At 42.8% G+C, this 16,602-nt stretch overlaps 1 protein-coding gene across 1 annotated transcript in view; it reads right to left on the bottom strand.

The window, feature by feature from the left end:
- The window catches only part of FLT3 (fms related receptor tyrosine kinase 3), a 48,053-nt gene that overhangs the window by 6,222 nt on the left and 25,229 nt on the right, over positions 1–16,602 (bottom strand). Inside the window, exons 9-17 of the mRNA XM_049822884.1 lie at positions 13,232–13,397; positions 9,097–9,203; positions 7,861–7,972; positions 6,113–6,291; positions 4,536–4,648; positions 4,306–4,438; positions 4,112–4,216; positions 2,362–2,472; positions 148–301 (exon numbers count right to left, since the gene is read on the bottom strand). Of these exons, the coding sequence (XP_049678841.1) occupies positions 148–301; positions 2,362–2,472; positions 4,112–4,216; positions 4,306–4,438; positions 4,536–4,648; positions 6,113–6,291; positions 7,861–7,972; positions 9,097–9,203; positions 13,232–13,397 (1,180 nt within the window). The remainder of the gene's footprint in view (positions 1–147; positions 302–2,361; positions 2,473–4,111; positions 4,217–4,305; positions 4,439–4,535; positions 4,649–6,112; positions 6,292–7,860; positions 7,973–9,096; positions 9,204–13,231; positions 13,398–16,602) is intronic.

Genomic DNA, 16,602 nt, shown 5'->3' with positions numbered 1-16,602 from the left:
AAGCCATTGCTTATCAAAATATGTGAAGGCACATCATTGTCAAGAATTCAATCATTTCACCAGTTTACAGCACAGCTAAGAATGCAGCTTAAAAAGAGACAGAGACAGTAGCTTTATAAAGTATTAAACTGTTGCCGAGTGCTTTACCTGGAATTTTGGTCCAAATGGATATTGTGGTAAAAGCTGAAGTTGTGCTGTTTAAAAATATCCGTCAGTGTCCAGTGAAACTTTTCTCTCTTGCTCCTTAAGTAGTTTAGAAGGTCACCATAGCAACAGTATTCAAATATCAAGTAGATTGGTCCTGAAATAGTTGGAAATGTAAATGCCACCTGCTATCTATAGCAATCTCCCCACTAAAACCCTGATGATGCCTCATCCTCTCCCAGGACTAATCTGCATTAAACATCCCAAGCATCTCTCCTTCCCGGGTGGATAACCTGTACTGATGGGCAGGTAATCTTGACTGACTGCAACGTCCCTTTGGAAAGTCTGTGTAGCTGATTCATCCCTGTGGTGCATCTCCCAAAGCGGACTGCAAATCCCTGTCGAGGCACAAAGATCCTTCCCCATACCAATGGCACTGGGGAGGACAGCACAGGCTATAAAGGTGCAACATATTGTCTAAACCATACGTGGTTAAAGCAAAAGATGATTTTTATTTCTGCTAATTATCTCAATGGTGTGAATTGGTATCCTTTGACCTATGTCCTTTCATTTATCTGCGCTACCTTCATGCTCTAGAAATACCCTTTTCTTTCCACTAAGGCCACCTGAAACCCAAGTGTGCTTGCTGAGATGACCTATAGGAGGGAAAGACCTTGTAAGGCGATGTGTCTGAGTGGAGCACTGGTCAGGCCACTTTCTCAGCAAAGGAAAAACACATCCAATTCCTGACCCAGGCAGGCTCAGAGAACAGCCATGACAAGCCAGCAGGAGCAGAACGCATGGCCCAGGAGCTCAGAGCGGTCACACGTCACCCCTGCAAAGTCTTACACCGTCATCACCACTTTTGGCTCAGAAAGACCGACTACGAATTCGTGGACATTTCTGCCAGAAGGCCCCTGTCAAGCAAGGCAGGGCATGCTGGGAAAAGCCTGTAAAGTCTCTCAGAGGATGGATTTGAATGTCTCGAGACCCATGTAAATGCTTCTGAACACGGGGCTTGGATAAGGCTGGAAGTGTTCCTGCCCTACCCTGCCAGACTAAGCAGGTCTTCCCTGCAGCTCTCCTGCCTGCCATCACATCTTGCCAAATTTTCCAGAAGGCAGTGGCAGCGTGTATAGTTTCAAACCAGCTAAAGCCACCACCACCAATCTACTTCTCTGCTTTCCTCTTATGCCTCAAATATCTTTGCATGACAGTATTGCTGTTGATGCAAACTGGGGAAACAAGAGTTAACTGTTCTCTTTGGTCTTTCTGACTTAAGAAATATCTGTGGCAGAAAATCTGTCAAGTTTTTCAGTGGCAGATGTTATAATTCATGATATGGACAAACAGTGGGTAAACCCTTGCCCTTTCCCCAAGGTGATGTGTTCTTTAGCCTCTCTTCATCTACTCTGGTTCACTGCTGGACTGGCCAGAGAAGGAGTCTGTGGGACAAGAATATCTGTGCACGTCACCTCATTGATAATAGGAGTTACACAATAACTTGTGTGTATAATTAGTGACAATACCTTGCCACTTTCATCTTAGTCCATCTTTGCTTAGTTCTTTACATCTTCAGTTTGTTTTTACATTAAATCCTTTAAAAAGTTCTCTCTCTTTTCATTATTCGCTTCTCTCCTCTTTCTTTGGGTGTCCCTCCTGTCTGCCCCTGTTCTTTTTCAGTTTCTTTTTGTTCCTGTCTAGCTTTTAGCTATTTTCCCCTTTCTTTCTACAACTTCACTGTATGGCAAGGCACACGATTTAAGAAAAAATAAATAAATTATGATTTCTTATTTGAACATAATCATGTGGATACGAAAGTACCTTACACCAGGTAAGTTTTTCCTTTTCACTTAATAAACTGGCCCGTATCAGTGCCATCACCACTGTAACAGGAAAAACTCTTCTATAGAAGGGCTGTTATATCACTTCATGCAAGTACAATTAGAAAGGACTCATTTCTGTACACATGCATGGCCTTAACTTTGCTTTCAGTGCATCTTATTTTAGGCCAGCACAGAACAGCAAAATTGGTTGGGCAAAGACAGGATTCAGGGGTGAAGAGAGAAACAGCAGCCTGAGGAATAGGTGATTAATTATGGCTTGGATGTTTTTAATACTGCTTTCAAGAATCAATTTTTGATACTTCTCTTCTGTTGAGGAGTCCTCGTTAGTCTGGAGGTTTTTAATTGGTACCTTTCCACAATTGCAAGTTACCTGACACAGTACAAGCTCCTAATAGGTTCACAATATTTTCATGGCTTCCAATGTGAGTCATCATTTTCAGCTCAGACATTAGAGCATCTTCTTCTGAAGCATCAGGTTTTTCTGTAAAAGTAATAACACAGATTTGGAAACCTCCAGCAAAGAAATAAAAATGTAAATGGTTGTGATGCTTTGTCACATGTGAGTCTTCATTATTGGACTGACAGTACATTTGGGAACATCCTAAAAAATTGTTGTACAGCATAAAAAGATTTAGCCAAAGGTGGAAAGTAAATGTGTGTGTGAGTGTGGATCATTTAAATGCTTGGGAAAGCAGTCATAAAGTATTAATATTTGTCATTCTTGGGCTGGCAAGGAATGACAGCAGTGTAGTAAGGTGTTCACAAGCACAGAAAAAATGGCAGTCAGCCCTGTTGGAGAGAAATGCTATAAGAAAAAAAGTCTTAACAGACATATGGCATGCAACCAGTTGCAAACCAATAGCTAAGAAGGCCACGCTGTGATTCAGTAATAGCTTTAGCCTTGTTTTTCAGCAAGCATTTAGTCCTCGTCATCTCAGTGAACTGGGGATGTGAACCAAAACAATTGAGTTGAATTTCCATAAAGGCAACCACAAAGGAGCAGACCAAGGAAGCGTAAAGCTGATGCACATATGCAAAAAGGGGATGAAGAGCTGGACGGCAGTGCTGGCAGGAAGAGACTGTGCTGGCAAACAGGTGAGGAGGGTGCTGGTGCTGGTGTGAACCTCATCCCATTACGTATCAACAGGTGGGTGAGGTGGGTGTCAGTCTCTTTTCCCAAGTAACAAGCGATAGGACGAGAGGAAATGGCCTCAGGTTGTGCCAGGGGAGGTTTAGATTGGATATTAGGAAAAATTTCTTCACCGAAAGGGCTGTCAAGCATTGGAACAGGCTGCCCAGGGAAGTGGTGGAGTCACCATCCCTGGAGATATTTAAAAGACGTGTAGATGTGGTGCTTAGGGACATGGTTTAGTGGTGGACTTGGCAGTGTTAGGTTAGTGGTTGGACTCGATGGTCTTAAAGGTCTTTTCCAACCTAAATGATTCTGTGATTCTATGATTCTGTTAACAGAGTTGTGATACTTGGGATGCAGTAGAGCAGCCCTCCTCCTCTGCTTACTGCCAGGGAGGCTTGCTCCTGGACACTGCTTTTATGAGGGGTCAAGACAGTTTGGAGAGAGGCCAGAGCAAAGCAGCAAGGACTATTAGAGGTTTAAGAAGCCTGACCCATAAGGCGGGATGGAAAGAAATTCCTTTGTTCCATCAAGAAGAAAAGATTACAGGAAGATGTGCTGGAAGTTTTGCAAACAAGCTAGCTCAGACACAGAAGGTGAAGGGAGTGCAACAGCTACACAGCACTATGAGAAAAAGGGATTTTACACCAAAGTCCACAGAGACGCCAATGTGACCAGCAGGCTAATCTGCACTACGAATTTGCATTCATCCTCTTTAGAGCCGAGCAGCTCCATCCTTCCCCACACAACGCAGACCTTCTCTGGTGTGTAGGACAAAATGCAACATGCTGCAGGAAGAAGGCACTTTAGTAATACCTTTCCAAACTGAAACAGGATTTTGAAAGCATTTTGAAAGGATTTCGAAACCAAGTATTTGTGAGGTGTAACTGCTAAAAGTTTGCATATAAAGGGATTTCCAACACTGCTTCTGCTTTGGAGGCGCTAGAATACATCACTGCTTGCGAAAGGCACCCAGAATTTATCATACCTTTTAGCATTTTGACTGCAACCTGGACTGAATCTCCTGCATTGTTAATTCCATAAGCTGTCGCATTCATCACTCTCCCAAAAGCCCCAGAACCAAGGACCTCTCCTACAAGACACAATATGCCAATATTATTCGCAGCTGGTACAGCATAGGCTACTACTCCAGCACTGGTGTTTGCCTTACAGACTGCTCACCGAATTCCAGATTTTCCCTGGGAAATTCCCATTTGAGGTCATATTCGAATTGTCTGAAGTCAATGTAGATGTACTCGTTATCCGATGGGCCTATCATCTGTATCATTTGCAACTGGCTTTCGTATCTGAATTGCTTTGGAAGAAAAAAACAGTGGAATAAATCTTAGAGGAGAAGCAGCAGCCTGGAAAGAACAAAAGAAGAAGGGGCAAGTATTTATGTTTGCTTTTACCTTTTTGTATTTATGAAAAATGAATACAAACAAAAAAGCGGTCAATAGGAGGAAAAATCCAACAGAGACATAGAATGCAGCATTGTCCGGGGGGGAGGAAACAGCTCCTGCAACTTTAAGAGATACATATTACTACCCACTGAATGAGAGCTTGTGTATACAAGGTGCAAGGAGAACTCGTGGTGGCTTGGTCAGTTCTGCCAGTTTGCAGTCCTCTCATGCCTGACCTCCTCTGCACCGGGAATGAGATGGAGCCACATGCAAAGCAAGGAGCTGGGCAGGAGGTGTTACGTGCAGGGCAATTCTGACATCTGTTTTAATTTAAAAAGAAAAAAACAAAAAAACTACGCCAATTAATAAATCTAAGTGAACAGAGGTGTTGGTGTGATCCACGGATTGGACTTTGTGAGCATAAACAGGAATAACCAATTCCTCTTCTCATCGCGTCTCCCTCCTCTCCCCCTGTGCCTTCCCCCAAGCAACGTACGATAAGTACCGAAGCACCAGTTTGCAGCGGGTGGGCTGAACACAACCTGCTGGGAGCACGGCTCTGCTGCTCAGCCAGGAGCAATCTTAACAAGCCAAGACCATACGAGAAGGCGCCGGTGGGTAGGTGAGCATTACGTGAGACCTACCCTCATATTCTGGTAGCTTCTAAGAGCATAAGTATTATGCTTACTTTCTATTGTAATTTCAACGTGAATGCTCAAACTCTATCAAGTAGTCACAGCTTCCGCCAGCTGTAGTCAAAAGCACCAAACAGCTTGTTTATCCATGACAAAGGAAATCTCTGTACTGCAGATATCTGGGTGCTTCAAAACACTTCCCAGATGCCACAGCATGTTCCCTGTACCTGAAATATTTTGCCCTGTGGAACGTATATGGTGTTACAAGTATAAAGTGCACGGGCAAATAATCAAATTGACTTTCTTGTTCAACAAGGAAAGAATCTCTCATGCCCTTGACGAGAAGAGAGACTGCACAGCAGTTCCCAAACCAGGGCTTAGCCTTCTGCCACCTGCCTACAGCAGTTGAAGAAGGTCTCTCCCCCAGTACTCACTCCTGTTTCCCAGACAGGGACTGACTCTTGAGTGGGTCTGTTGGTTCAGTCACGCTCTTGCTTGGGCATGCAATGACCTCCCTGGGGTGAGGAGAGGTCCCACGGGCATTTCTGGCAGCACCACAGTGACCTCCAGGAGAGGAACAACAGCCAAAATCTGCCACCAGCTACCAAAGTGGCTTCAGCTCTTCCCAAAGCTGATGCCTCCAGGTTTCGGGTAGGAATTACTAAGATGAAATAAAAAAGCAGACCCCAGCATTGCCATGGCTCCATCCTGCACTTCCTATTTGTGTCAAATTTCTGCTCATTTTAATGAGGTGCCCCCCGCTTTGGGACCAGAGAAAAGAGACACGTTCCCACTCACCCACCATTTCCCACACTGTAGACACACAACGCTTGTGTTTTACCTGCAATGCCATTGCACAGTCAGCCATTTAGCCAGATAAAAAAATACCGTAAGTTGTACCACGCCAGCTTTAATTGAGAAAACCTGTGCTAAAACACTGGCTTATGGTACCTGACAGGTTAATGAAACTCCTTTCACAGGCTGAACCGGCAGAATTGTTTGCACAGCACTCCACGGAGAAGGTTGTTGCTGTCTCCTTTACATCTAAAGTACTGCTTGAAATCCACGACCCCAGGGATCTCCTCTCTGGCAAGAAGTTGTGAATCCCCTCAGTGATTTCTTCTGTACAGCTGCAAAAGGAAGCAGACCAGTTTGGGTGTTTGGCTCACGGTGGCATTTTCCAGGGGAGAAGGTGGGATGCTTCAAAACACGTCTTACGTCTGTGTTGGAAGGGAGGCAAGGCGGGAGGGATAGATGGGTTTGGTTTTTATTTGTCACTGTTAGAGTGAGGCTTCAGAGCAGTCACCAGTCTTATTTTTTGTGATGGACATGGCAGAGTCAGCAGGGGGTGAACGGGGCTCCCCACCTCCTACACTGGGCTTACTCCCACGCTCCAGCACTGCCTTGGCAGAGCACCCACAACCCCGACCTCCAGGACCTCCACCAATTTCACAGCCGACGCGACCCCCGCCACCATGGCTATTCCCACTGGTTTCACCTTCACCTCAAACACTCAAACCGCTGAGTAGTTCCAAATGAGCCGCTACTAAAACAGTAACTCCAAAATGAACCCACAGTAAAAGTTCTAGCTCCTTTCCCTGAAGGTATGTGCTTTCAACCGTGAAGTTTCTGTCACTCAAGACGGAGAGCATCCACCCTGTATTAATGACTTATTTAAGACCTGATGTGTAGAAAGAGGGAACGTTATACTCAAGGGAAAGGAAGCCAACACAGAGATAATTGCACTTTTAGCTTTTCTATCATTCATCAGCTTACTGCCTAATTTACTGTCCACATAAATAAATGAGAAAGTAAGTAAATAAATCAAATTTATTCAGCTCTACACATAGTACTAGCTTCTACATGTGGAAGTTCCCAAGAAAAGAAATGTCACAGCATTTTCTTTCCAGAAAGCTGTTTTAAGGAGTATTTTAAACTCACTAGCTGGATGTTTTCTTTCCTCTTCCATTTCTGCACAGATTGATGTTAGGAAGCCTTTTGAGAGGTATGGATGAGAAAATGGTCTAGATATTTTTTTATATCTAGTTAAAATACTTAGAGCTTTATCCACAATCTTCCAAAAGATAATTTGAACCAGTACTCTTCTGCACCATGGGATTATTAGTTCTTTGGCATATCTAAAATAAAAGATGCAGAGTTCATAAAACAGCTCAAAGCTGTTTCAGCATCTCTTGAAATTTTAGGGCCTGACTCATTGCCCTAAATAAATAGAGGAAATGGAAACACTCTCACTAACTTTACTGGAAACACTCTCACTGATTTTACTGGCTTTGGTAACATGTCACTGTAAGAGCTGTATTAACCAAAGCTTAACCAATTAATCAAGCCCCCATTAACCAATTCATTCCCTGAACGCCCTCTAAGTTTGACAGGCCAAGAGAAAAAACTTAGATTAGACTTTGCAGCTACCTAACTGCTGATATAAACCCAGTGGGGTTTATTTCAGTGTAAAGAGTCTGAGATACAGATCTTTATAGACTTCATTTGATGCCAACAAAAAAATTGAAAACTTCCCCTAGTTTTGGTGATCTGGTTCCCCTGGCGTGGGCCCACATCCCCTTGTACAAATGGTCGAGGGTGCATTTTACACTTAGTTTCTTACAGGCCAGTCTTCATTTAACCAAGGATAGCTCAGATATGGTCTTTGCAATGAATCAAAAAGAGGGAAAATTATTTACGTGGATGAGTTCAGTTTGGGACAGTTCCTCCAAACCCAGGATGAGGCAGGGTAACTGTCAGCGACGCAGGAGATCTGCTTGAACAACCACCGCATCGTTATTTCAGGCTTTCCTGCAGCAAGATAACACAAGACAAATTTCTGTCAGCACTTCAGTGACCAAATCCTTTACATTTACGTTTGCCAAGACCAAGATCTGCTTCTGTGTTTTCAAAATAATCCACCCGCATGTCCCTGTGAGACCTGCGTGCAGCCCTCCGTCCTCCTTCCTCCAGCCCCGCACCTCGGTTCTGCGGGATGGCAGCATGGGCAAGGCGAGGGGAGCAGCCACTTCTCTGTACAGGCACAGCCAGACCAAAACAGTGGCAAAGCCAAAATTAGAAGTCTTGACTTCTGCTTTTCTGAAGCAAGAAGCAAGCATTTGGCCCTAGGACTCTCCTGCACCCCAGTTCCAGGTGTCCGGCTTGCACAAAATGGGCGCAGAGGCTTCTTGTATAAATAAAGTATAATAAATAATGCTCCCTGACCTAGAGCAAGGCTGAGATGCTTGTCATGTGGCAGAACTGAGATAACTGAGAGCATCAGCAAAGATTGTGCGTGGGTGTGAATCACATGAGGCACTGCAGCCCTAACATACGTGTTATACGCCAAAGGGTCTCCAGAATAACTGCATTAACTCACAAATGCCATTAGGAAAAAAAATAATGACATAAACACACCATAGAAAGCTAACACCTAATGAGGATAAGTCTTTCCTCTCGCTGTGTATCTCATGTGGTCTCTACAGCAGTCACATATATTCCAGTTCTGTAGAGTTAGAATGGAGTCACTATATTTTACAGAGCTCCTACGCTTTGTGGTTTTCTTAAGAAGTATTAGTTTTCTCAGTATATGACTAATTCCTCATATTCTGTCCTCTCTGTTTATGGCAGGCTAAAGGGAAGAGAAAAAAAATTAATAACTTCCTCCTCCTTCCTCTGTTCTCCATCCCTGACCAACACAAGAAATATGACCCACAAGCAGCCGGCATCTTTCTCTGACCCAGTGCCTGGATTTCAGTAGTGAGCGCAGTGTGAAGAGAAACACGTTTTTGCCTTTTGTTCCTCCATTTTTAACAATAAATCTATGCAAATGAAATGGGGAGTACCGAGGGAAAAGCAACATATCAGCTCCATTTATATCAGTGGCAAAATCCCAGACTTTGCCAAATATTCACAGGGATTATTTTCTCACTTACTTCTCACGTACAGAGTGAATTTTTTTGTCACAACCGTATCATCATTTTCAGCATAAAATACATATATCCCAGACTGGTGCTGATGGTTGCAGAACTTTGATGAAATGCTGTGGAGCAAAGAAAAGGGGGAAAAGGACAAAAGACCAATGTGAAAAAGATTTGAAATGTAGTCAGGACTCATATATATCTATTTGAAACAATTCAACACCTTCTAACGAGGAACCCAGACAAAATTATTTTTGCTTAGAGAATATAAACCTGTCTGGTTTTGCTTAGAGAATATAAACCAGAATGTAACTGTCTTGATGAGAACATTTGGGTTTTTTCCTGCAGTATTGATTTTATTCTGCAATTTTCCTCACAGTTCACGGGGTGCATCTGGTCTGTCAGGTTGTGATTTTGTTACCAGTCCATCGGAAGACAAGGTATATAACACACCCTGGCACAGGTGCTAAGACCAGCAAAGGATCAAAGTCTCTACTCTCCAAAGGATTTTGATGGGAGTTTCTAGGTGTCATGATAAACAGTATTAGGAAATAACAATGACAGGTAGGGTCATATGAGATAAACCTCTCCAAATGGAAAGATCTGACGGAAACTCAGAAATAAGATCATCATCAGAAGTCCATTGTCAATGAGACAAAGCGCCAACCGTCAAGATATTTCTGCAGGAGGAAGGCCAGCCTTCTACTAACCCCTATGGCAATGGCAGCAAACCAAGACCCAAACCATGCAGGAGATGGCTTGTGACAACGGAAATGGAGAGGAATGGCTCTAACAAGTCCCTGGGCAGAAGCTAATAACGGAGGAATGCAGAGACTTAAAGATTCATGCACATCTGACCCATTGAGTCACTGGTTTATGAGACATGGGATGAGGCACGAAGGGAATATATCATCTTACAGAGATGGCATCCTATTTCTGTCCTTTTGACTAGGTTATTGTTGTCAGGATGATTGTCAGATTTAAATGGTAGCTATTGCAGTTCATCAACATTAGAAGAGCACTTAAGATAACCTCTTCTTAGGTTTGGTTGCTGGCATTTTAAGGGCAGATGTTTTGGCTGATTGCTCAAGGATCACCGGGTGGAAGACTCCCAACTCAGTTTTAGTGGTAAAGGCAAGCAGGCGTATCAGGGAGTTTGAAGCAGAGAGAAAAAAAGACAGCCCATACCAGCAATTTGCAAAGTAAGAGAATGCAGTAATGAGCTCGAAATCCAGAGAACTAAACCCAGGGTGTTTCTCATTAAGCAAGATACATGCAAAGGAACTAAGTGTCACCTCACAGTTGTAAAGCAGGAGAACTCACATGGAAGCCACTGGCAATTTTTTTGCCTTCTGACTAAGGCAACACCTCCATACGGTTATTGACTTTTTAATGTCTTCACCTGAAATGGCCTTAAAGATGTTCCTGAACTCAGGGACTTTTTAAAATCAGACCCCTTTTAAGTTGCCTCAAAATGGATACTGAAGGCAGGAGAAACTACAAATCATTCATTGCTTTCAAAATCCTAGGTCTGAAGGATTAAATCCTAATGAAATAATGAGAATATGATTTTAAAAGCGTGTCTTTGATACCTGAAAATATAAGGGGATGTGAGATAAGTATTATAAATTTAACAGAGGTCATTCTGTGTATGAAAACTCATTTGCTCTTAGGAGGGAAGTGAAAATCAGCAGTGTGCTAAAACAGAGAGACAACAAAAGCAAATAGAAAATGGAAATTCTGAAGGAATGTCTGTAAACGTGTAAGGGCTTAGGAGGAGACAGGAGAGATGAATCCCTGGGACTTGAAACTAAAAGCTAAAGCAACAGACAGAGATAATTAATAAAATTTAATCTGATCTATAATCAGGAGGAACAATTTGATAAGGAAATGGCAGAAATAAAAAAAAGAGAAAAATAGGAAATGAAAAAGGATATGAAAGGAATAATGTAGAAGTGTTGAGAGATGCGTTTACACAGAAGTCAACTAAAATACGCAAAGTTAGACTCACAATACATTAAGATGTGTGATGACCTTTTTTGTTTTGTTTCAAGAAACTTTCTGCTTTAAAATCACATTGAAATCTGCGGTGCTATAGCTGGCAGGCAGAATCTCCTGACCTCCCTACCCCTTGCTGCTTCTGGTCACTTCAAACGGAATGAAATATCTACCTCTACTCTTTTTCCTCAGGTGGGACGTGTCTATCCAATGCTAGTATTCAACCAAAACTGGATAGCTGTGAGGGATGTCTGTACAGAAGAATGCAGTTGTCAGATGAAATAATCGCCAAATTCGTATATTCTTCCCTCAATTATATTTTTCCATAAAATAAATAGGTTGATAAACAAATGCAGAGTGTAACTACCTAGAATGAACATTAAAAAAAAAAAAAAGATTTATTTAATCAACAGCACAGTCAGAAGGATGGCCGAGTTATCTGTTTGAAACAGCCTCCAGGCCGAGCTCCAGCGATGCTCGGGGTGGTGAGGTGGCCGTGGCCAGTGGCCGGTGGCTAGTGGCCAGTGCAGGGCTGGCGATGGGCTGAGCCAGCCCGGGACGCGCTGCTCCAGGGAGAGCGGCCGGACTTTCCCCTGCCCGGCAGATGGGGATCGGCGCTCAGCAACCGCTGCTGCTGTGCTGCAAAGGCTATCTGAAGTGACTCATAAATCCCAGGCTGCCAGCGACCTTAGCGATTAATGAGGGTCGCCTAAGCTATTTCAAGAGTTCTCAAAATTGTTATTGTTGGCCCAGTCCCTGGCACCTTCTTCTTATCTGGATTGAATTTACAAAAGCTGTCAATCATCCAAGCAAAACTGACTCCTGCTCTTAGAAGCAGTGAGAAGAGGTCCGTACCAGCTGCAAAGCAAATTAATTCGGCATTATCAGCTGGAGGGAGGTGCCTACTGGACAAGGATGAGCAAGCGCTCGTGGCCGTCCTCTGAGACATCATTTCCAAAATCAGTCTTGACCACAAAGAACAGATCTGCCTGGCCCATGTCAGGCATTGCAGATTAGTCACTAACACCCACCCAACGCTATCAAAGTTTGCTGACGGCCCTCACTTTATCAGCAGGGACAGAGTTCCTGTGGCCACTGCCAGGAGATGACAATTTACTAATCAGAACTGAGCTGTCTCTGAACCTCGTGAAGGTCTGACCGCGATACACCATCTGATGCAGATGAAAAGGCTGGTCTGTTGCAAAGATGACTCGACAAGCTAGCAGATAAAATTGAGTGTACCAAAATACTACGGAAAGAAATGATAAAAAGTGTAATCAAGGCTGTGGCACAGTTTTATGCAGATGCTGAGGGAGGTTTTAAGAATATGAGAAGAAATCAGTGCAGCCATATTAACTCCTGCCTAGGTCCTGCTTGGGTTTAAAGCTAAAACTTTAAAAGAGCAGCTTGCCTTTATTTTCATTTAGGTGAATAAGAGCTGTTACCTTGAAAGCTATGGGACTACTCTGAAAGAAACTCTGAAGGAAATTAGATAATGTTATCAAGAAATTAGAAAGCCTAGGGAATGGAGAAAACATTAGCCTTAAACAGGATTCATGCCAGAACTTCATTTTAGGAAATAACAGAAAAGGTAGATAACTAACAGGTTTATTCAAAACATGTTTTGCAGCAGTGGAAGAATACATGACCTGGGTAATGAGCAGAACGGTATGTTTCTGCAGCACAGGCACAGTTGAACAGATCTAACAGCGGCCTGGGAAACTGTGGGGCCCTGGACTTGATCTGAGCGGTTTGAAAGACACTGGGAACATCATCAAGAACAGGATGACAAAAGGGGAACATGTAGAACTTGTGATCCAGTATGAAAGCTGCAAGAGATCTGTAACTAAGAAATTATATTAGAGAGAAGGGGAATGGCAAAATGCATATTAACTAGAGGGTTTCTAGATGCATAACTTACCAAAGGGTTCAGCATAACATGGAGAATAAAGCGATCCTAGAAGTTAGCTACATGAACTGCTGCTGAAAGCCAAAATAATGTTGGAGTGCCTTTTGTTAACACAGCTTTATCGCATGGCCCATCCACATTTTAAAAACACAAAGACAGTACAAAACATGGACAGTAAGCATTCTAAATGAGATATAAAGAAGAAAAATTATTATATCAAATTATTCCAAAATATTCAAGTACCTGCGTCCATCCACACTGTAACTTTGTTTACATGGAAACATTTTTTGGGAAGATAGCCACATGCATCTAACTGGTGGATATGCTGTAAAGTTAACTTCAAAGCAAAACTCTTCCTCACCAATTTCAAAATCGTCTTTAGAGTTGGTTATATTTATAAATCCTTTTTCTGAAAAAAAAAAATAAATAAAAAAATTACAAAGGCTGGACTGCTATTGAAGGAATTTTGACATCTGTATGTTTTTCACTTTGGTTATCACAAGAAAAAAAAGCACCATGTTACATCACAAAAAGCATCCTGTTAATCAAAATATGATAATGCTTCAAAATAGTATTGAAATGATGTCACTGTGTTCAGCTGCAGACAAATGATCTGAACCTGCTGAAGTTGCATATTTGGTCAGACCAGAGCCCTTCCAAAATGGTCCGACATTTCTCCCCAGTCTGCCCTATAGAGCCACAGGGCTAACACCACCATTATTCATTTGGTTTGGTTTAGGTGTGTGTTCCAGGTGTTAACAGCTGCATCTCCTGGCTTTCCTCTAACAGGGAACAAAACCAGGTGGCACCACCAGCATCATCAGATGTTGATAGTAGTTGGTTCTCCTTCCCTGAAATGAGCTGAAGATTTTGCAAATTAGTCTTGTAGCTGCTCCTTTATCTCTCCATCTAAATTAGACATATTTGATGCAAGATGACAGCAACATGAAAAAGTGTTTTGAAGATGTGCATGAACCATGAGCTGCTGGTACTTGCCCTGCTAAGGTGGGATTAGCTTCACCTAATGGAGCTGTCAGAAGTTCAGCGACCCACCTAAGCTACTTGTTTGGACCTCCGATAAACTCAGTAGAATGAGACAGGCATGTCCAGATGTATCCCATCCTAAAATCGAAGATAACAAAGATGTACTGAACTGCTTCTGGAAATATCTGTCTCTTGACACTGACTGCTGAAGGAACGAAAGTCATTGCTGGGGCTAGATGTCTCAAGACATGAAATGAATCCCACCCAAAGAGACTGAACGGCAGACACTAGTGGGAGGAGGCTGCCCTAGAGGCAGCAGTGGGGCTAGGATCAGCTCTGTAAAATTAAAGAATCATATACATTGGAAGAGATCTCTGGAGATGTCTAGTCCAGCTCCTGCTCCGAGCAGGTCCAACTAGATGAGGTTGCCCAGAGCCATGTCCAGCTGAGTTTGGGGTATCTCCGAGGAAGCAGGACTCTACAACCTCTGGGAAACTTGTGCCAGTGTTTAATCAGCCACATGGAGAAAAACTGCCCTGTGGAAATATTGCTGGACTAGGTTTTTCCTTTTGAGTGTTTTTCTTCTGGTTATAACCCTATATTCTGCTTGGCATGTTTTATCTCTGCCTAGCTTACTGGTTTAAAAAATGCTAGCTGGAAACTCCCATATAAACCACAAAAATGTCAGTATTTTTTTAAAAAAAGCAATTCCTTTCATGACTGTTCTCCTACTTTCTGATATTAAAGGCTTACTGGTTTTATAAATTGGACCTTCATCATTTGAATGATCTTTTGGACCTCATCCTTCCAGGCAGAATGTCATCTCCTTGTGTACTGTTAACAACACAACCAACCAAGAGTAAAGACTTTCTCCAGAGTGTGCACAAGGACCTTGGAGCAGGGTATGCCATTTCTCTGGAAAACAACTCAGAAAAAGTAGTTTCTCTCTTGAAGGAGAAAGAAAATAGCACACTATTGCTTGGCTTATCTTTTTTTTGGCAGGTTTAAGTGTATTTCTGCCAGAGAAACAGTGAACGTGATTATTCAGCAATGACAGAGATGTGACATGAAATTATTGAGACTGGAATCAAAGCTTTCAAGTCTCTGTATTTATTGTATTCGTTTATTTGTTGCTTTAAACCTAACATGCTGCAAAATAGCTTGCATATTCCTGAATCAAGATTGTGTAGTGCTAAAAATTCTTTAGTCAACACTGGTGGAAATCGAGCATAAGAACTGCAGAAACAAAAAGCCTTGCAGCTGCAGTTGCTGGCATTATCTCTGTTGTGCTTTAAAGTGGCCTAACCACCCTGCCTGACCTGACCAGCTACACAAGATGGGATAAGTTGGTTGAAGCATCAATTAGAAAAGAGCAAACCAGAGCTGTCTGGCTGCAAGGCGTTACTAGAGACCAGAAGACCACCCATCAACGTAGTTACGCTAGCCAGGCTCCCCAGGCAATGCAGTATGTGCCAAACAAATCAGTTTTCTCTTGGTGAAGTTACATCATGACCATTCCCAGTGTAGCTATAGAGGCTGACCCACGCACAGTGATGGTTTAAAGGTAGGACACTGATCCTTCCAGAAACTGCAACCCTATGACATGGACAACTGAGTGAAATCTGTATCACTGCCGAAACTGAACCTGGGATGCTAGCACAAATTCACACCAGCAATGGTTGTCATTAATACGTTAGGCTAAAAGCTGGGGTGGATCAGAAGCACAGGATGTCCCTGTGTAACCTCGGAGAGAAAAGCACGGCTGTTAGCTAGGTATGACAACATCCTCCCACTTTAATCCACCATGTAAGTAACCAAACAGATTTTTTTTCATCAGAAAAGCCAATGAGCCCTCAGAAGTTTTGTTGGCATAAGTGGTATTAAGGACAATCATTGTGGCTTGGCGTACCTCAGTCAAAAAATACCCCACTCAGAAATACAGCCTTCGGGGGGGCAGTGGCTCAAATATCCCGTTACTGTGACACATACACACACCTGATAGTTTATGGATCCAAGAAGCCGCTATTTCTGAACTGGGCACCAGTGCTGAGAAAGAACTGGATCTTGCCCTACGTCTATGCTACCCCCTCACCCCTACCTTCCTGTTTACTACGAAGATGTCTGTAGAAAAAATGCCCAGGTATCGTACTCAGTTATTGTAAATGATGAGAGAACTTCCTGCTCAGTGGCAGGCAGAAGCTGAAAAGAGGATATTGCACTGGGAAAGTAATTTCTGAAGAGACTGGGGTAAGTATTCTCACTTCCTACCATTCCTAACCTAGGTGTTGTAAACTCTGAGAACAGCTACTTCTAAGGTCAAATGTGTGGTGAGTGCTTCAGAGCGCCTTGTTCTCAGGGCTACAGACTCCAACTCCAGGCACGCCAGTCAGAAAACTACTCCCAGTGCCTACTCCAGCAGCACCGTCCTAACTACAGCTTTCCTTTTTATGCCTTATTTCCAGACTTATGCCTATGGTATATTATTTCCACTTGAGAAACAAGGTTTGCAGTCAGGGCTATTTTTGGTCTAACTTCAACACCGCTGGCTTTTAAATCAACATGTTGCTTAAGTAAAGTGATGTTTACTTTGGTATGCTTTTGATTTTTAAAATTTTCAGGCCTTGTGTAGC

The sequence above is a fragment of the Accipiter gentilis genome, chromosome 19 (assembly GCF_929443795.1).
Source record: "Accipiter gentilis chromosome 19, bAccGen1.1, whole genome shotgun sequence".
Classification (NCBI taxonomy): Eukaryota; Metazoa; Chordata; class Aves; order Accipitriformes; family Accipitridae; genus Astur; species Astur gentilis.
Note: the sequence above shows the minus strand (reverse complement) of the source record. Positions and strands in the feature narration are given on the sequence as shown.